This window comes from Perca flavescens, chromosome 1 (genome assembly GCF_004354835.1).
Source record: "Perca flavescens isolate YP-PL-M2 chromosome 1, PFLA_1.0, whole genome shotgun sequence".
Taxonomy (NCBI): domain Eukaryota; kingdom Metazoa; phylum Chordata; class Actinopteri; order Perciformes; family Percidae; genus Perca; species Perca flavescens.
Window position 1 is genome coordinate 41,156,001 of NC_041331.1, and position 21,580 is coordinate 41,177,580.

The 21,580-nt window shown below is 42.2% G+C and overlaps 1 protein-coding gene across 1 annotated transcript in view; it reads right to left on the bottom strand.

The window, feature by feature from the left end:
* The window catches only part of LOC114556393 (SH3 and multiple ankyrin repeat domains protein 2), a 280,188-nt gene that overhangs the window by 135,018 nt on the left and 123,590 nt on the right, over positions 1-21,580 (bottom strand). Inside the window, exon 11 of the mRNA XM_028579367.1 lies at positions 12,048-12,114. Coding sequence (XP_028435168.1) covers positions 12,048-12,114 — 67 coding nt within the window. The remainder of the gene's footprint in view (positions 1-12,047; positions 12,115-21,580) is intronic.

The following is a 21,580-nucleotide window of genomic DNA, read 5'->3' on the forward strand; positions in this document are numbered from 1 at the left end:
TGACCAATATGATACTATAATAGGCTATACATGTTACAAAAAACTAACAAGTAAAATTAAGCTGTACATATCTAATCACAAATATGGAAAATCATGTCATTCAAAAGAAAATACATCCACTGAAAAGAAAAAAAAAGAAAATACGTAAAACCTTTTGAATTATGGAACAAGAAAGGTTGGATGCAGACAGCTGCTCCTTTATCTCACACACTGACCAGGCTTCACATCGTCGCCACTTTAACAGCATTACAGCTCGCCTGTCGGACTGAAGACTTTCAGCAGAATATCTGTTATGTGCAGCATCAGGCAGACTCACAGTCAGTGACCTAAAACTCCCAGGAGCCAGTGTCAAGTCCTGGAGTTGGACCCACAGTGGAAAACCATTTTGGTCATTAGCTCGGTTCAGTGCAGATATGATGTAGCTTTCTCCCTGAAGGTTTCAGAAAAACACACTGTAGACTGCAAAACAAATTCATTTCTATTTTGTATGTTTAAATTATTCAATCATGTAATTATGTTTTAAAGGCAGTATTTGCTCAGAGATTTAGAGTTGGCTGGTTTCAGTTTGGGCACCCCGAAGTGGTCTTAATGCTGCCTCAGAGGCTTATTGTCTGTGAAAACAGAATACGATTCTGGGAACAAATATGAACTATGATATTGTTTAATGAAATGGAAATATATTTATACAAAGGTACACATTATAATGAACATTTTGAGCACAAACAAAACAGGACGGCCGCCTTCCTTTTGTTCTCCATCATTTAAAAGCTTCTCCATTAAACAACAATCGTCCTTTTGGACTAAATAAAAGAACTTTTAGCGGTGTGATGAATCTTATTTACAGTCACTGCCTCAGGTGTTTGGAGTCAATTCATTTGCACATATAACGTTAATAAAACATGAAAAGAACAACTGACTGTGCAGATTGAAAACCCAGAGAGAGAGAGAGAGAGAGAGAGAGAGAGATACACACACACACATGTAAAAAATAAAGACGGGATTCAAACCAAATGCGTTACATTCCAAATTCAACTCAAACGAAAAAACGGAAAGCACAGACAAACGGAAAGCACAGACCTCCACCAAGGCCATGCCTGAATGTAAAGTGCATATGCAGCATAAGTAAGCTAACAAACACATTTTGAATCCATCTGTGTTCAAAGAGACGAGAAGAAACACATGACTACATCAAAATGTGTAGAGATGAAAAAAAAACAACTGACTGTGCAGATTGAAAACCTACAGAGAGACGCGCGCACCAGCACACACACACACACACACACACACACACACACACACACACACACACACACACACACACACACACACACACACACGTAAGAAAGAAAGATGGGATTCAAACCAAATGCGTTGCATTCCAAATTCAACTACATGGTCACTGGAAAAGCACAGACCTCCACCAAGGCCATGCCCACGCATTTTGGGGATCCGCTCCAAAATTGAATGGGTCCGTCCTCCGCCCATGAAAGCAAGAGCATAGGTGGTTGCCTTGGATATAATATGGATGCTTAATGACGGCAAGATAGGAAGAGTTTCCCAGGTTGGAAACATTAATAAAACTGGTATCATAAAGCTTAAAAGGAGAAAAAGTTTATAAAAGGAGGGAATCCAGAGAGTCTATTAACTACTAAAACATTTTAAATCTCCTGGAAAACTGACAGGGACTTATATATTGAAGCGCAAATGGTCTTAAAAAGTATATAAGTAACTGAATGTAAAGTGCATATGCAGCATAAGTAAGCTTACAAACCCATTTTGAATCCATCTGTGTTCAAATAGACCGAATGAGAAGAAACACACAGCTTCATCAATAAAAATGATGAACCAAATAGAGATCCAAAAATTTTTTTTTTCATTTTCTCATCTTAAATTTGTCAGCAGTCATTATTGGAATCTATTGAATGAATCGTATTCATTCCGAGACAGATTATTTTCCAAGATGATTTCATTTTTCATCGTGTCGATGCATTATGCATTATTTATTACTTAAAGAATATGTCATTGCAGAATCATATAAATCCAAAGAAGTTTTGAGACAAAAACAATCTTTGTCCACACAAGAGGGTTAGCCATATTAACACATCTGGCAGCACATATTACATGACCATTCGCACACATTGGGCATGTGCGTGCTGGTGTAAACAGGAAGCAGATTGTTTGACGTTGCTCTGTGGTTGAAAGAAATGGATGTAGAAGTTGAAAATACAGAAAACACTTTGGAGAAAGAACAACAACGGTGAAAAGTAAGAGCAGGAAGGAGGTGGAACTGTTACTGAAAGTTCTGTAAGCTACCTAACAGATAAGACTGACGGACGTGCGTCGTCGTTTCCAAAGGTCTCCGTTTGTGCCCGTCCAGACTACAAAGCAACCCCGGAAGTTTTCAAACGAAAAGTGGGGGGCGGCAGTGTTTCCAAATGTCTCCCTTTTAGGGACTCGGAAAAGCCAGAGTAGTGCGGACGCAAGGTGTAAACGTTGCAAAAGATACTCCTTTTTAACCAAAACGTAGCAGTGGAGATATAGGCTGAGAATGAACCAATGAAAATGTTGATTTATTCTATAGTTTGCTTTGAGGAAGTGACCATGCAAGCGCTGTGCATTTTATTATCATGGGTCTACAGACACGTCTCTGCTGATTGGGTATCACCTGTGACACAGCCAATAGTCTCGCATTGCCAGTCCTTCCTCCACAGCACTGCGGGGGAAGGTCTGGCTAGTCCACACAGCATTCTGGAATGGGAGAAAAATGTGCTCTGGTTTATTGGCATTTCTTTAAACCAATCACAATCGTCTTGGGCGGCACTAAGCACCGGTGCCTCTGCTAAATAGTCTCAGGAAGAAACTTGTTTCGGTGGAAGGTGTACGCTCAAAAGTAGTTTTAGTCGTGCAACAGAAAACTCAGATTGGACAGATAGTCTAGCTAGCTGTCTGGATTTACCCTGCAGAGATCTGAGGAGCAGTTAACCATAGTCCTCACAAATCCACCGGAGGTTAGAACGCCAACACAAAGACAGAGGAAGGGGACGGACATCCGGCCGAAATGAGGGACTTCTGGAGCAATCCCGGAAGTGGAAGGTTGTGAATATAGACTATAAACGGCCAATAAACGATAGACACACCCACCAAATGAGAGAAAACATAACTCAGAGCACGTTGCGCACCGTTGCGCACCTTTCCAAGGAAACATGTCGTACAACCAGGAAACCGTAGCAACACGGTACACACAGTTTTGAGATTGAACGTGCCCCAGTTGTTGGGAGCAGGGGATACATGGGAAATATAGGAGTTGAGCCAACGACAGACTGGTGAGCAGCTTCTCCCAGTAACACATCCCTGTTGTTGCTAAGCAACTCAGAGAGGGACGGCTCCATACATCATTAAAGCTACACTTACAGTACACATCCGCGTGCACACCTGCCCGTTATATGTCGTCACGTATCCCCTCTCTCTCTCTCTCTCTCTCTCTCTCTCTCTCTCTGTACTTGTCCTCTTTACAAGTTGTTTGATTTCCTGCTCTGCTGCTGTGTGAAGTCATCTGGTTACACCCTGTCCTCGTTAATGAAGGCCTGCCAAAGCGCCGTGTCTCTTGTTCCCTCCTTCTCTTTCTTTCTGCTACAACTTCAAAGCACGGGGACACACTGATACAAATTCATCCAAGAACTGACCCCGCTGAAAAAGCAACATACCAGATGGCTACACGCAAAGCATATGTTGTCATAAAGTATGCAATAATGCAGAGATGAGAGCAGATTTCCATACTGTGCGCTGCCATTTCATGCTAGTTGAAACATAAAATATGCATCTCTTTTTTTGTCAGTACACGGTTTGCTGAAACATGCTTTATTTTGAAATTAAACAAAGCCTTATGTGAGGTGTATGTGCTGATCACACTACGTGGCCACTTCTGGTTATGTGATTGTTAAACATGTCAATCTTAAATCAAGAGTATCAATCTGCAATCAAAGACAAACTACAAATTACAAATTACAACACCTCATGCCAACCTTACACCAAACCACTTTTCAAATGATTTCACTGTCGCAGACAGGTCTCCCGTTGTCTCCATCATTTGGTGTAAGGTCATAAAACTCAGTCCCAGTCAGTCTTTCTCCCGTCTGGACGTTCAGACAAAATCAAACGTGCTTGATATTATGGTAAATGCAGAGGCTAAGCCCAAGCTTTAAGTCCCTGAGGTGCTGTTCCACGGGTCGAGTCATTGATGCACTTTTTACCTTTTTGATCAATGAAAGTCCAAGTCATATTTGCGTGTTAAAACCTTTGGTTCCATTTCTTTTCATGAGATCTTAGTTGGGTTTCCAGACAAATCACTGCTTGTATGTATGCCTGTGTAGTCTTGGTGTGTGTGTGCGTGTGTGGTCAAAAACTGTATGTGCTTCCCGGTTGCAACCGAGGAACCAAAGATTGGTTCCTATTTATACCGAGGGCACTAATTGGCTCTTACAGTAGGTTTGAAGTCTTGGTAGTGAAGTTGAATCACGTGAACATTGTCAACAACCAATGGGTGCGCTCCCTCCAGCAACAAACAGGAAGCAGCAAACAGCTAGAGCCAGGGTTGTTTATGGTTGCTGTGGCGCCTCGTTACGCTAAAGAGGGAAAGTTGCTTGATGTTCAACCATTCTGAAGCGCGTCACCCAACCGGAGGATAAACACAGACCTTCAGGTACAGCCGCTATTCATCTGCATGTACGGCAGAACCGAACATCTGCAAACTCTCTCTTAAATTACCAGCTAACGCAAGCGGCAGCTAGCTAGTGTGGTTAAATTTTATATTAGTCTTCCACACCAAACTGAGCGAACTTTGGCTTTACGGAGCTGACTGCGTTCACGGGGGCGTTGTCATGCTGAAACAGGAAACCGAAAAACACAAACGCTACTGTTTAAGATATCGTACAGTGCTGTAGCGTTAAGATTACCCTTAGAGGGTATCTGCGTGGTTTTTTCTCAACCTGGACCCTATTTTCCCATGTTTTTGTGTCTATGTGACTGATGGGAACAACAATCTTTTAATCGGTCCAGTATTAAGCGAGACCGCTGCAGTCGGCAGCGACGAAACAAGCTGCAATATAACGATAACGGGCCTTCAAATTCCGTCCGTTTCTGTTTTTGCTGCTGACAGACTCAGATTCTTATTCTAAGTGTCTGACAGCATTATGGAAAGGATCCCTACAGAGAGAGACCTTTTCTTCTTAAAGCGTAAGATCCTTTTTGTTTAACGTAAAAAAAAAAAAACAGAAATCCCCATCACCAAACCCACCAGACTCCCGTAGTACTACTATCATCGTAAAACACACTTTATTCAAAGTTGACAGAAACTAAATAAATCTATCAAAAGTCATCTTGGTTCATCTTTCCACTGTTCCAACAATCACCACTCTGGTTTGGTTGAAATAAACCCTTAATTCACCCATTTACATGTGGAAATATGCTGGCTCTATACACACTAAAAGTACTGTCTATTTCAGTGGAGTCTGGTGAGTTTAAGCAATAAGCACATTTTCCAAAATGTCAAACTATCGCTTTAATACTACTATTATATGTTTCTTTGAGATTACTTTCTCTGTGCACACAAACGTTCAGAGTTCATCAGAAAATCTGTGAATTGTTCCCTCTCCTTCCCTCTCTTGGGTCTCAGTCAACGATCTTGTAGATAATTTCACTTCTAAAACTACAATATGTTTTTTTCTGCAGGTCTTCATATCCACACCCTGGCTGTATGTATATAAAAATAAACCCTGAAGCATTAACATTCAGTCCCTTCTGCCCTGCTCTGACAGCTAGATGTCTGTTGTGTTTTTTCCTGCAGCAGAAACCTGCTGAGTGTCAGCCAGCTCTGGATGTTTTTTGGAAGGATATTTTAAAGTCATTTCTTTGGGGGGAGTTCTTGCCGGAATTGGCTTGTGTTCACGAGGTGGTGCAGTGTAGAATAGACTCCAGAAGCAAACAGAGAGCGTCCTCAAAACTGTAAATCCTGCAGAAAATAGACGAGTGTGACAGTGGTTAACGTGTGTTTTTGAACGTGTCAAGTGCATGTGTGTGTCTGTGTGTGTCAGTATGAAAGTGTGTGTTTGGTCAATACGTACTCCCTGTCGGATTATCACACTCTGGCAGTGGTTGGTTTAATATGCCCATCTGTCAATCATTCTTACACAGGCTTACGGCTGTATGGAAAGGAGAAATCTGCTACAGACATACACTCATTTATTATACTGTGTGTGTGTCTGTCTGTGTGTGTGTGTGTGTGTGTGTGTGTGTGTGTGTGTGTGTGTGTGTGTGTGAGAGTGTGCGTCTCATTTTAGAGTGACAGTCCATTGTAAAGAAACTAAAAAAACTCTTTTGGAAGCATATTTTGCAATGAGCAGACTGTGCTTTTTTTGCATTAGTTCTTTAAATGTTTGTCTTGTTTCCATCGCTGTGCTTTGTTGTGTCTCGGCTCGGGCTGTGACCCAGCCGCCGGCTCGCCGTCGCGCGCATTTTATTATTGTCTTTGTTGCCGCTCGCGAAAGTCTTTATCTAAATATGGAAATGTGTTGTGAGTTAATGGAAAAGATGCGGACGTTAAAGACAACTGCATCGATGTAGAAATGCTTCGCTGATTGTTATAAGTTGGATGGTTGCCTGCATTATCTATTCATGGTTTGTTTTTTCAAGCGACAAAATGTTGCACACCCCCACCCTCCACCTTGCCCCCCTCCCTCTCTCCTCCTCAATAGCTACAGACACAGAAATGGCACATCCTAAGGAAAGCTCATTGTGGGACTGGCTCTAGTGGCCGCAATTCTGCACCAAGGCTGAATTTCGGAAAATAGACTTCAGATACAGTATTAACTGCGTGTCAATCACTGCTCATGCACACACATTGAATCCCCCTTGTGGGAGGGGGGACTTAGGAGACTGATTTGGGCTTTAGCAGAAAGGCTAAGTCCTGGATCTTCACAATCCTACCGACAGCACCTTTAAAGGGGTGATAGAATGATTATATAGGGTATTTCACACTGTGTCCTTAAGTCTCCTAATAAGGTATGTAACATTGGTTGGGCTGAAAATGGCCCAAGTGATTTTCTGTGGGCCATTAACTACCCTGTGAATATGGCCCTATTTTGAAGAGCTTTTCTTCCAAATATGGTATGCTCATGAATATTTATATGAGCTGCGCCCTGATTGGTTCAGCGACCCACATACGCATACATTGGAGTCTCATATTACACACACACACACACACACACACACACACACACACACACAGAAACACACTGTCTGTTACGTGCCCAGCCGCTGTAGCCGAGACAAAATGTTTCGACACTTTCATTATAACTAGTGTAGTTGTAACGTTACCCTCGGGACATAAAAAACCTCCACCAAAGAATCACTACTCACCTCGTAGCTAGTAAGAGCGGGGAGCGGAGAGTGAACCCCTGCAATGTCCTCTGCTAGTGTCTCTGCAACGCTGCGTTAGATCCACAACTCCCTCTCCTCTGATATACTCGTTCTAAACCCTTTTCTCTGAGCCAGGAGGCTATTCCGTTGTACAGTCTGGAACACTGCATTAGTTACTAGTTACTTTACACAAAACACATGTAGTTTATAAAATCTGATGTTTGATTCTAAAGTAAACTAGCCAACAATATAACGGCCTACAAGTCCAGCTGAGATGATGAGACCATTAAACACACAACTGGTTGGATCCTTTGCACTTTCTACACTGTGCATGCTAGGTAAGTAGGACTACAGTTGAAAATTAGCCGACTGGATAACACTGGCGCATTTACAGAAATGTTGATTAATGTGCATTGTCCTAAATCGAGTTTTCTGCATCGAGTACTTTTAGTTTTAATACTTTAAGTACATTTTCCTGATGATGCTTACATACTTTTACCCCCTCCCCCACCTCCCCCCTGAACCGTTACATCATCTGGACACAGTGAGCAGGAGAAGCCACAGGGCTTATGGTGTTTAGATCACATCACACACACACACACACACACACACACACAGATCAACATTTAAACACACTAAAGCTGCATACAGTAAGAGGCTCTGCACGACACAAGCTGTCTCCGATGAGAAGGTGTGGGCCGCGGGTATGATGTGACTGAGTGTTTGTGTTTAAGGTGGAGTGGTAGAGTGCTGACGGGAGTATAAGTTAGGCAGTAGGAGGGGTGTGGGGTGGGGGGCACCCACCTTTGCAGCAGGCTGAACCCATAGCGACCAATCGAGATTCCAGAACAATAAAAAAGTCCCATTCCCCAAGTCCACAGAACCGACAGCTCCCAGGGGACAGAAAGGGAACTGAGATGTCCGAACAAGCAGGGTGGGGGCGCTGACCGGCTGACTACCTGAGCACCTTTAGCTAACCCCGGCTGACACTCACACACTCATAGCTCCAGCCCAGCGCATGTGCTTGGGGTTGAAACAGGGTGAAGGGCGGGAGTTAGGGGTTTATAGCAGATGTGGACAGCAAACAAGAGGCTCTTTGGGGGGGTAATCCGGCACCACGGTGGCACGGTGTCCCACTTCCCTTAGCCCTTCACCGGGTCGCCGCAGTGTAAGGCTGGTGCGTGGCATCCATGAGATAGGGCAACAATTGCAGGATTACATCTTTAGATTAGATTTCTCTTTCGCTCTCTCTCTCTTCATTCATTTCCCCCACAGCCTCATCTTTCTCTGTCCTCCTTTATATATTTATTTGTTTGTTCATCTTTTCTCATTTTCTCTGAGGCCTCGTAATCCCCAAGCCATCTCCGTCCGTGCACCATAAACTGCTCTAAAGGCTCTGTGTTTATTTTAGTTTACAGGAGACATCGTCACAACGGTTGGAAGCAGCGTACAGAAAAGGGTCATGTATATTATTGTATATGTATATACGGATGATGGACACGATTTGTGATAGTTTGCATGGCTTTGAAACTGAAAAGGTCTCTCCATCAGGTGGTAGATCGGAGTCCTGAATCTGTTGCCATCCCCGATCTGCTTCTCCAGAACTTAATAAGTGAATTAATGGAAACTAAGCAACGAAGGTAATAAATAGCAAGATGGGAAGAAAAAAAAAACATGGAATTAGTTCAAAAATCGTTTTATTATTTTCATTTCTGTATGTTCGTGAGAAATCTTTCTTGTCTTCTCACACCTCCCTCTCGTTCCTCTACACACACACACACACACACACACACACACACAAATGCAGAGTGAAATAACTCTCAGACATATATATATATATATACATATATATATTCGGCATTTTCATGCAGTCTTTAACAAAACGAACCCTTTTTACTGTAACAAGCAGTGGACCGAGTACAGGCTGCAGAGGGCCATGTGTTGCCTTATTTGGGATTGCAGCCACTTGAATCCTCACTCAAACAATCCGCAGATCATTTGAAAGCACAAAGCTAAATTTGGTTCAGTATCACTTACAGCAGGCTAGATTTAAACAAAATTAAACTCCAAAGAGCTATCGTTTAAAAGACCAGGGTCATGACTGTAATCAAAAGTACAAGTCCTGACAAGCTGTTGTCTAATTTCCTTCCTTTTAACTCTTAATCTCTATCTCTCTCTGACACACAAGACTTAATTGTTTCTCCAAAAGACACTAAACGGAGCATTATGTTGCATAACAAATAAACACAATCAATAGAAGAATCATTGAATCCATCTGCCGGGTTAATCAAACCCCTTCCATGCAGAGCGGCACGGATCAGGCAACACCTCTGCAAACCGACCAATCAGTTCCCCCCCAACCGAAGCCCCCGCTGGCCGAGGCATTGATCATTTCTCCTGGCCTAATCGGCTCGGGACTGTCCCGGTGTAAACATAAACTTTCATCCTCTTGGCAACGCTCTCGTAATCCCGCCCAGGGGATTAAACCGGGAGGTCATTTAGGAGGATCAAAACCACGGGGGGGGGGATTTGAAATGTATCCCGAGGGAGATTCAGGAATACACGCTGGGTGGCTGGGGAAGAATAGGTTGGATGGATGGATGGATGGGTGGATGGATGGATGGGTGGATGGATGGATGGATGGGTGGGTGGGTGGGTGGATGGATGGATGGATGGTTGGATGGATGGATGGGTGGATGGGTGGATGGATAGATGGATGTGTAGATGGATGGCTGGATTGGTGGATGGATGGGTGTATGGATGGAAGGATAGGTGGATGGATGCAGTGGTGGAATGGCGACGCAGATGGTGAGGTGGTGAACTGACGTCAGACTGCAGAAAGTAAATATGAGAATAACGATTACTTGGAATATGTTCAAGTAGTGATGCTTCACGCACATTTTTTCACTCCATATCATCCACGTTATCAGGAAGATTAAATCCAGCAGTGTTATTTGTGCTTGTACTGAGTGATAATTGTTCCATAAACACCTCCAACTCAAATCTTAAATACAAATTTGTTCTTAAAGGTCTCATGGCATGAACATTTCACTTCATGAGTTTTTTTTTTAACATTAATATGAGTTCCCCCCAGCCTGCCTATGGTCCCCCAGTGGCTAGAAATGGTGATAGGTGTAAACCGAGCCCTGGGTATCCTGCTCTGACTTTGAGAAAATGAAAGCTCAGATGGGCCAATCAGGAATCTTCTCCTTATGAGGTCATAAGGAGCAAGGTTACCTCCCCTTTCTCTGCTTTGCCCACCCAGAGAATTTGGCCCACCCATGAGAGAGAGAGAGAGACATCATGGCTTGCAAACAAGCGAAGCATGGCAGTTGGTCTGGGCCACCTGCAGCATGTCATAGGACCTTTAATGTTTAATCTGCGCTGTCTCACCGTCATATTGTCCGCTACGTAGCGCAGGAAGAGGAGATGGCCCGACTGCATGGAATACAGGATAGCATTAAATACCCTAGCATTAGATAAATAACTAAATAGCTGTCTTAAATCCTGTGCATATATATAGTATCAAATGTCAAAGTCTGGAAATACAGCTCTCGCGCAATTGTTACCCTTAATGTCCTCGTTATCGGTCCGAACTTTAATACCGTTCGTGACAAAACCATGCATGAAGAAAAGTGTGTTTGCCTATTAGACTTTCGTCTTCAAATTGTAAATCGGGGTGGGGGATACCACTAGTTGATGCTGTGATTTTGGCAAGGTGTTAACAATCACAAATTGTTGTAAACGATATAAATACTGCCGTGACCCCCGTGCGTAATGCTGCATGATGGCCCTGCTGGCCCTGCCGGAGGACAAACCCCCCAATGGTAGAATCAGGAGGGAAAAAAGCTTCAGGGACCACGACGATGACTGGCTCATATGCCAATTTAGATTAGGTCAATGTTCCGGAACTGTGGCATCCCGGTCCAAATACAGGTCCTCGCCACTCTGGGGGCAACCGGCTGTTTCCAGAGGGAAATGGCAGGTAGCTAAGTGTTTTTTTTAATAAATATTATACTGTATATAATCTTCACCTTTATCACTAATGCATGTTTGGATATAATATATAGTTCTGTTAAATCTTACCATATAGGTCTGGTATATGGAAGCTGTCCCTGGGTGCCGTAATGCCTGCCATTTTGGACTGTATTATTAATATAGGTAGTCTATAGATCAGGTTTCCATACACTGTGCGAGAACAGGCCGAAATTATAATTCCATTTGCAGCAATTCACCAGCGTGTGAGAAGTTTTTTGGCTTTTCCCCGCCAGTCGTCATGATTCGGCGTAACGAAAGAACAACTGCCAGGGTCATTAACATACGGATCAGCATTCACGAGGTGCTTTGTAGTGACGATTTATGGTTAAAAATGGGCGTGTACAGGACGGGATAAGAGGCTGATCCACGTACGCACACTTGTGGGTAACCTGTGATTTATAAAGGGAACATTGCTTACAGTTGTGCGTACACACGGTTTTATAAATCTGACTATTTTTTTTGCCGTACGCCATTTCTGGCTTTTGGGCATACGTGGACTTTTAGTTTTAGTTTTATGAATGAGACCCCTGGATGGGTGGGTGGATGGCTGGATGGCTGGAGGAGGGGAAGAGAGGAGTAGCTGCTTTACCACTTACCTATATCCGTCTCTTTGTGGTTCTTGACGAGTTCAGCCAGCTCAAAGTTCCCAGCAATAATGGCAACCTGGAGAGAGAAATACAAGTTGTTGTTTTTTGTTATCTTTTCTTTGCATGTTCTTTTAGGTAGTATGTAACAAATATAGAGCATAACAACTTTTAAAAAAAGCACCTTTTTGTCGACTACTGAGACTGAGTATTGTAACAAATCATTTTAATAAAAATACACCGTTGGTTACGTTTTGGGCTGCTTATGACTGAATAAGATACTTTTAAATATCCATTCTCTGTCATTATTTAAAAATGTTTTTATAAAAACAGATTGCCCATGTTTTCAGTAATGCATTCACTCTTCCTCTTTCTATTTAAAGATTGATCATTGTTCGTTTGAGTGTGTCTAGCCTAAGGTTGTGCTCTTCTTTTTTTGATCTCTCTTAGTTATTTATTTTTATATTGTTTTTATTATTGTTGTGTTATATTTGTGTCTTGTACTCTTCTGTTTTCAATTTGTTTTGTGAGTGTTTGTTTGGGACCCCCATAAAAACCAGATGAAACATTTCTAGGGTAAAATAAACGGTATAATACTGTAGTATAAGCAATTTCACTGATTTCAGAAAGTACTCCAACAAGTACAAGAGAGAGTTAGTGTCCCGACGGCTTCCCTGCGTCACAGAGACAGCAGACTGATATATATTATATATTGATAATAAGAAGCAGAGCTGCAGCACGGAGCACTCTTTAGAACATGAAGAACAGGAGATGTGACTGAGAGCACTGGAATAAGCTAGCACTGTAAGTGGACCCTGAGTTCTGATTATTTTATCAAACTAACTTTCATACTCAAAATAAATCAAAATTTTCCAAAACACACACACACACACACACACACACACACACTCTCTCTCTCTCTCTCACACACACACACACACACACACACACATTCTCTCTCACTCTCACACACACACACACACACACACACACAAAAACACTTTCTCTCTCACTCTCTCACACACAAACACACACACACACACACACACACAGACACACAAAAACACTTTCTCTCTCTCTCACACACGAACACACTTTCTCTCTCTTCACACACACACACACACACACACACACACACACACACACCTTCTCTCTAACACACACTCACACACACACTTTCTCTCTCTCTCTCACACACACACACACACACAAACACACACACACTTTCTCTCTCACACACACACACACACACACACACACACACACACAAACACACACACACACTTTCTCTCTCTCTCACACACACACACACACACACTTTCTCTCACACACACATACACACACACTTTCTCTCTCTCTCACTCACACACACGCACACACACACACAAACACACGCACACACACACACAAGCACATAAACACACACACACACACACACACACAGAACTCTTCATTTTCTTATAACCAAATTACAGTTTTTTCCAACTGCTTACACACAAAATCTTTTCATGCCAGACGATTTTTGAAACCTCTCACTCAAAGTGCAAAACTAGCCAGCAAATCTCCAAAACCAGAAGCTATTTCTCAGCCTTTCACTCAGTTTTCAATTGCATAAAACCCTTTTTTCAAAACATTACACACAATTCTCTACCTAAGACACAAAAATCTAACAGGAAGTGACTTGCTATCCATTTCTAAACACAACCAATCAAAATGCTACACTTATTTACCAGGGCACACACACTCCTCACATTTGCAAACACATTATGTCATAACTGAACACTAACCAATCATTGCTTTAGTATTATACCTATACAGTACATAGGTCAAAGGTCAGATTACCAGTTTTGAACAATGGATGCCAACAATAGACAGAGAGCAAGGGGAGTAGGAGGAAGAAACAGGGGATAACAACGAGGAGGAGGAGGAGGGAAGAAGAGTAAGAAGGAGAGCCATCTCTGATGAGATCAGGGAGAGAAGCCCATTGTGAGTAGCTTTAAGGTGGCGTCCATACTGCAACATTGTAAATGTAGATATAAGCCTATGAAAGATAGAAGAGCTTTAGATTTAGAACAACAGTGTGTTCATGGTATATCCAAAAATGTACTATTATGAAAAAAGTGTTTGCCATTTGATGCAAATGCTTCATTTTGAGATGAGTTTATGGTATTTTGAATGTGTTTGAATGAAGTGTTTCATTTTGAAGGAGATGTGAGGCATTTTGCATTTTGTGTGAGCAGTTTTAGGAATTGCGTGTAGAGTTTTGAAAAAAGGAGACAGTTGGAAAAAACTGTAAACAAATAGGACTTCATCAGATCAGAGCAACGTTCTGTGTGAGTCCACCAGGGGGCAGTAAAGGGATTTCCTCCTGAGCCGGTGGCTGGAGACCTCGTTCCACTGTCACTGACCCAGATCAGGCTGCTGCTGCCTGTAGGCATGTTGCAGCGTACAGTCCTTTCTCCTGGCGGGGGCTTACAGAGCACACAGTACGCCTCAAGTCAGGGTCAGCCATAGATATAGAGTTCTATATCTATGGGGTCAGCGGTGTAAAAAAAATCAGGTTCTTTTTCCACTCGTATAAGATAAGATAGACTTTACTGATCCCACGCTGGGGAAATTCCCTAGTTACAGCAGCTCAAACACAAACACAACAGGTAAGGCATGTACACTTTCAATAGAAAAGTAATGCACTGTAGGTTGTGCACTCACACACAGATACACTCTCTCTCTCTCTCTCTCTCTCGCTCTCTCTCTCACACCCACACCCTCTCTCTCTTGCACACACACACAAACACACATGCGCACACACACACAAACACATCACTCAGAGATTTGTTGTGTCAGTTGATAGAAAATATCAGTAGAAAACTGCATTTTAAATGTAACTGTCAACGGTGCCTTTTACTGTATATTCAATTTGTTTCAATTTGAGACACACACACACACACACACACACACACACACACATACACACACACACACACACCTCAAGGGAAACCCAGCAGCATTACATAAGCATGCCTGCTCTGATTCCTGGAGAAAAAATATTCATTTGGAAGAGGAAGAGGAAGAGGAAGAGGAAGAAAAGGTGTATTATTAAAGCAGAGTTGGCTTGAGTAGTAATGCTCTGCTCCCTCCCACCGCAGTTGAACTTTCCTTCGTATAAATAAAAACGCAGCAGCATTTCTGAGATAAAGCCTCAGGACTCGGGACTCTCTAACCGAGAGGTTTTCCTTCCAATAGGACGGAATGGATCCTCTTGGATTTTTCAACATGCATTCATATACAACATCTTTGCATATTTGCCTTGAACCAAACACAGCGAGTCAACACGCGTAATTTAGCTCGTCTTCATGCTTGCAAATGTGATGTTTCCTGTGAGGGAGATGGAGGAGGGGAGGAATGCATGCCTGGATCTCCCACCTACTCCAAGGATCTCCCACAGTTTCGTGCCGCCATGTGTGACAAATGTATGATGGCGTAACGCGTCAGGAAGAAGCGACAGAGTGGCAGATGAAGTCGTCACTTCCACTGTGGCAAAAAAAAAAAAAACAGATAGATTTAGGCTTCACAATATATCGTTTTTTTTTTAAATGGCCATCCTGATATCAACTGCGAATCACTCAGAGATTTGTTGTGTCAGTTGAAAGAAAATATCAGTAGAAAACTGCATTTTAAATGTAACTGTCAGCTGTTGTAACGGTGCCTTTTATATTCAACTTGTCCCATAAAAGAAAGTTGGAAACAAAAAACGCTCGGTGCATTTCTTTAAACCAATCACAATCGTCTTGGCTCTTCAAAATAGTCTCGGGGAGGAACTTGTTTTGGTGGAACATTTGCACCCTGATAAAAGAAAACGCCACATACAATATCAAATGAAGTTAACTGTTGACACACTACAGTAACGTGAGCTTTTTAACCCTCATGTTGTCCTCGGGTCAAATTTGACCCATTTTAGGCGCCCGGATAGCTCACCTGGTAGAGCAGGCGCCCATACATAGAGAAGATCTACTCCTTGACGCAGCGGGCCCGGGTTTGACTCCTGCGGCCCTTTGCTGCATGGCATTCCCCCCTCTCTCTCCCCTTTCATGTCTTGAGCTGTCCTGTCAAAATAAAGGCTGAAAATGGCCAAAAAAAATATATAATAATTGACCTGTTTTCAAAGTTTTTTTATATCAGAAAATATGGGATTCTTGATAAAGTGAAATAAATGTAAAAAAAAAAAAATAACGACAAAGCGTTAAAAAATCAACAACAAAAAAAATTATGAAAAAAAAGGTCCAAACAGCAAAAAAAACACATCAGAAATAAGCTCCCAAAACATTGAAAAAGTGACAACAACATTGGGAAAAAGTGGAAAAAACCCGTCAGAAAAAGCAATTCAAATGTTGAAAAAAGTGACCAAAACAATGGAAAAAAAACCATTAAATTGTAAAATACAAAACTGTGAAAAAAGGGACTGAAACTTTGAGATATGGACAACAAAAGTGTTTTTTTTCATGGTTGACAGGTAGACAACACAAGGGTTACATCAGCTGGCTAGGTGGTTTAACCTCATTTTTTATTGTTTGATGAATCTGTCGATTCTTTTCTGGATGAATGGATTAGTTTGGTCTATCAAATGTCAGAAAACGGTGTAAAATGTGGATCAGTGTTTCCCAAAAAAGCCCAAGATGACGTCCTCAAATGTCTCGTTTTGTCCACGACTCAAAGATATTCAGTTTACTGTCACAGAGGAGAGAAGAAACTAGACCAATATTCACATTTAACAAGCTGGAATCAGAGAATTTTGACTATTATCCAAATAGTTGGCGAATGAATCCATTAATCTTTGCAGCCCTACATTTGAATTGATTAGGGTCATATGACAGGAGACCTGGCAACCAGTCAGGAAAGAGAAAAGCAGTCCCAATCGATCCCTCATCATTCCACCATCAACACCATGACCGCCCCCGCATCCATTCTTTTCCTGTTCTCCCCTGGTTGTCATGGAGACAAATGGTTGTGTGTAACACAGAAGTAAGTAGGAGGTGGAGCGCTGTTGTGTGGAACATCAGCAGAGGCCAACAAGGCGGCCAGATCACAACCAAAGAGGACGCAGGAGACGGAAAGTCAATCAACAAGTCCAAACTAAACAGGAAGGAGAAGAGACCCAGGTAGGGGGGAGGGATGATTGATGAACAGAGCTGGCTGTTGCAATTCAAGTAATTAAAGTACTTTATGAGCCAATCAGACTCCAGGACTTCAGTGTCTAAGTGACTGTTGGGAACAACAATTTCTGACATTGGTCCAGTATCAAGAGTGATCGCTGCAGTCGGCAGCAGAGAAACAAGCTACAATGTAAGTTAATAGGACAATTGTCCAGCTTGTATTTACCTTCACAAAAGTGATTATAATTCTAAGTGTCTGACAACATTATGGAAAAGATTTCTAAGGAGGTCGACCTTTCTGTTAAAGAGTAAGATCCTTTTTTTAAACATAAAAACGTCTGTAAAATTGCGTTCGCTAAACCCACCAGTAATGTAAATAAACACTAATTTTAGCATCATAAAATACACTTCATTCAAAGTCGACAGAAACTAAATAAATCTATGAAAAGCTGATTGGGGGTCTTTCCACTTTTCCAAACATAAAAACTCTAGTTGTTGTTGAAATAAACACATAGTTAGAATATATCACATAGAAAATATGTTGGCTCTATGCACGCTAAAAGTACTGCTTTTTTAAATGGAGTCTGGTGGGTTTAGAGCTAGCAACTTCAGAGCTGTTCCTGGTTAAACAGAAAGGTCTCAAAGAGGTTTTAAAGGTCTAGCTCTGTAGGGATCCTTTCTATAATGTTGTCAGACACTTACACAGCCTGTCAGTGGCAAAACGAGCACTGTTAGTGGACAGAAATTGAAGATGCACATTAGCCCCATAGTTTATAGGTTATACTTAGCCCAGTCTGTGGCTGCCGGTTACAGCGTTCATGCTTAATACTGGACCAAGTCCATGTCAAGAGATTGTTGTTCCCATCAGTCACTCAGACACAAAAACATAGGAAAATAGGGTCCAGGTTAAAAAAAACGGAAGTTACTCTTTAAGCCAACTGAGGTAGTTTGGGTGTGATCATTTCAGCCACAATAAGTGGAGTAGCACTAGAGTGGATGTCCTGCAGAATGAGAAATTACTTTAATTGTTTCCACAAGAGCAAAATGATTTGCGTTCAGTTTCTTTCTTTATTTTACCAAGAATGAATTACCGGGAGATATTCTCTACAGATTTTTTTAAGATGAAGACGTAAAATTATGTTCAAAAATCTTAAAAATAAAGAAAAAAAAAGAAAACTTCAGGCAATTTACCCAACAAGTCCTCCAAACCACACAACGATATTGGTCGTTTATTCCTAGCCTCTGATAAGACAGACGGGACTTCTGGATTTACCCTGCAGAGATCTGAGGGGCAGGTAACGATTATCCTATTAACCTGTCTTATATTTTAGATTCTTCAAAGTAGCCACCCTTTGCTTTTTTATTAATAAGGAAAAAACTTCCACTAATTAACCCTGACAAAGCACAGCTGTGAAGTGAAAACCATTTCAGGTGACTACCTCATGAAGCTCATTGAGAGAACACCAAGGGTTTGCAGAGTTATCAAAAATAGCAAAGGGTGGCTACTTTGAAGAATCTAAAATATAAGACATGTTTTCAGTTATTTCACACTTTTTTGTTAAGTACATAATTCCATATGTGTTCATTCATAGTTTTGATGTCTTCAGTAAGAATCTACAATGTAAATAGTCATGAAAATAAAGAAACACATTGAATGAGAAGGTGTGTCCAAACTTTTGGCCTGTACTGTATATATATATATATATATATCCCCGGGCGCAGACTTTTGCCTTATCAATACTACTCGCTACCGTCATCGTTCTGTGATCACGAAATATGCTTCCCATTGAAATACATTGCTTTAAAATTCGTAATCACCACACGTGTCCTGTCCACGACTCAGTAGATACAATAATGTGGCCACGTCACGAACTGCCGTGAGACCGGGCTGCACTGAAACGCCGTCGATACAGACCATATTCTCATTAACTCTGAATCATCTGGTATGAGTTTCAGGTGCAGTTGCTGCTAATAGTTCCCGCTGAGGCGTTGGGAACGGGGGGGTGGACAGTGGCTCTCCCTGCTATGTAGCATCTCTTGGGCCGCTGTACTCAGCAATTGTTGCTATGGCACCAAAGCTCAGCTGTTCATTGGGAGGGGCATGGGGGGGGCTAAGCTGAAGCAGGTTAAAATGGATTGCTAGCATTAATAGAACTATTTATACACTGAAGATAATAATTAGATGACAAAATGTCTGCTTATGCCTCGGCAAAACTGGGCTGATGACATGGGCCTCTGGGACGATTTGACATGAATTTTAAATTTTAACACTTTGGCATACATGACATGTCACCGGTGGCTGTAAGGCGCTGCACGTGACTCTGAATAATCAGGCAGACGGAGGAAGCAGAGGGAGAAATGTGACGTACAGTGTGTGCCAAAGGCGATGAGAGGAACAAGAGAATGTGTGGGGGGTAAAGAGGGCAGGATACAAAGGGCGGAGGTGGGGGGGGGGACAGACAATGAATATAATAAGGAGTGGAGAGAGGAATTACATTATAGGATTGGCAAAGGAGAAAGTGCAGAAGAGATTTAAAGAATGTGGAGATGAAAATGGAGGCGCACAGAGGTTAGATGATAGGGAGACGCAAACGCTGTTTTAAGGAGACGAAGAGAAGAGTTAGAGGAAGTGAAGTGAAGGGAGGATGTAACCAGTTTCTGGCGGGGATTGTTAAATAAAGAAAATTAAATTTTTATCTCTTTGGAAGGCCTCTATCTGGAGAACGGGGCACGCGGAGAGGATGATGGGAGTTTTCAGTGCTTCGGCTACACTCCAATTCTTTTCCCTTTTGTTGTATGCAACAATGGTAATCAGGCTAAGCTGTGGCGCGTGCGCACACACACACACACACACACACACACACACACACACACACACACACACACAGTCTCTCTGTCTCTCTCTCGCGCACACACATACACACGCACAGTTTCTATCTCTCTCTCACACACACACACACACACACACACACACACATACACACATACACACAGTCAGACACTGAGCTGACACATGATATTATCAAATGGCGCGGCCACGCACCCACACAGTGTCCTAATTAAGAGCACACGCAGCAGCACAACCTAAGCGTGCCTCACTCAGCTGTGGCATTCACATTTTTATTAACATGTGCACTTTCCGGTTGTTAATTCTCCTCCTAATGATGGTGTTTTCAAGCAGCTCCCTCGCTTGAATTGACAAGTGCGCAGAGTGCCCACTCTCTTCAGACCGATTAAAATACACACAAATAAAGGCCACACGTGTATAAAAAAGGATGTCCTCATTACTAACGATTTGGTCTGGATACACAGTACATCCAGTACAGCCTGACATCCGTCATCACCTTCCGCTCTCTGTGTGTTGCCGTTCAAAAACCGCCCTTCGCTTCGGGAAGCTAAAACGACCTTAGAGCCAGAGAGCTACACACTAAAAATGGCACGTTTTGGAGAAAATCTGGATGGTGCAACAAGTCAGGCCTGCTTGGTTCTTTCAGGGAATGATTGTAAAGATTTACAACGAATATGTTTAGGATATTTCCTCTCTAACTGGGATGTTTTGGAGAGATTATGAACGGATATATACCTGTAAGATTAAATGAGGTGTAACCATGTATCAGCTAATTTAAATAGCTCACATTACTGTAGTGTGTCAACAGTTAACTTCATTTAATATTGGATGTGGCGTTTTCTTTTGCCGGGTGCAAATGTTCCACCAAAACAAGTTCCTTCCTGAGACTATTTAGCAGGGCCACCGGCTCTGCGTCCGGAGCTTAGCATTTTTTTTCTCCTATCCAGGAGTGTGCCACAATGACCGGTATCTACCGGACCAAATAGCAACACGGATTTCGGTGCCACTTAAATGTCTGCGCTGCCCTCTGCCTGAAACAGACGTTGAAGGCAACAGAAACATGGCTGCATATGACGCTAGTTAACACTACACTAGACAGCAGGTAACATTAGCCTAAAGTTAGCTAGTTAACACTACACTAGACAGCAGGTAACATTAGCCTAAAGTTAGCTAGTTAACACTATACTAGTCAGCAGGTAAGGTTAGCCTAAAGTTAGCTAGTTAACACTATACTAGTCAGCAGGTAACGTTAGCCTAAAGTTAGCTAGTTAACACTACACTAGTCAGCAGGTAACGTTAGCCTAAAGTTAGCTAGTTAACACTACACTAGTCAGCAGGTAACGTTAGCCAGCAGCTGGAATAAACACGGTTAAAATGCTGACAGCTAAGCGGTGTAAAGTGTGACTGTATTTCACTGGAGAGGATCCAACAGCGGGACGTCCAACAGTCTGCTGCTGCCGGAAAAACAACACAGACGGTGCGTTCACTAGAAACTAAGCTTTGTGATCCATTCAAAGTTATTGTAAAATAAACCCTTTTCCCATCTT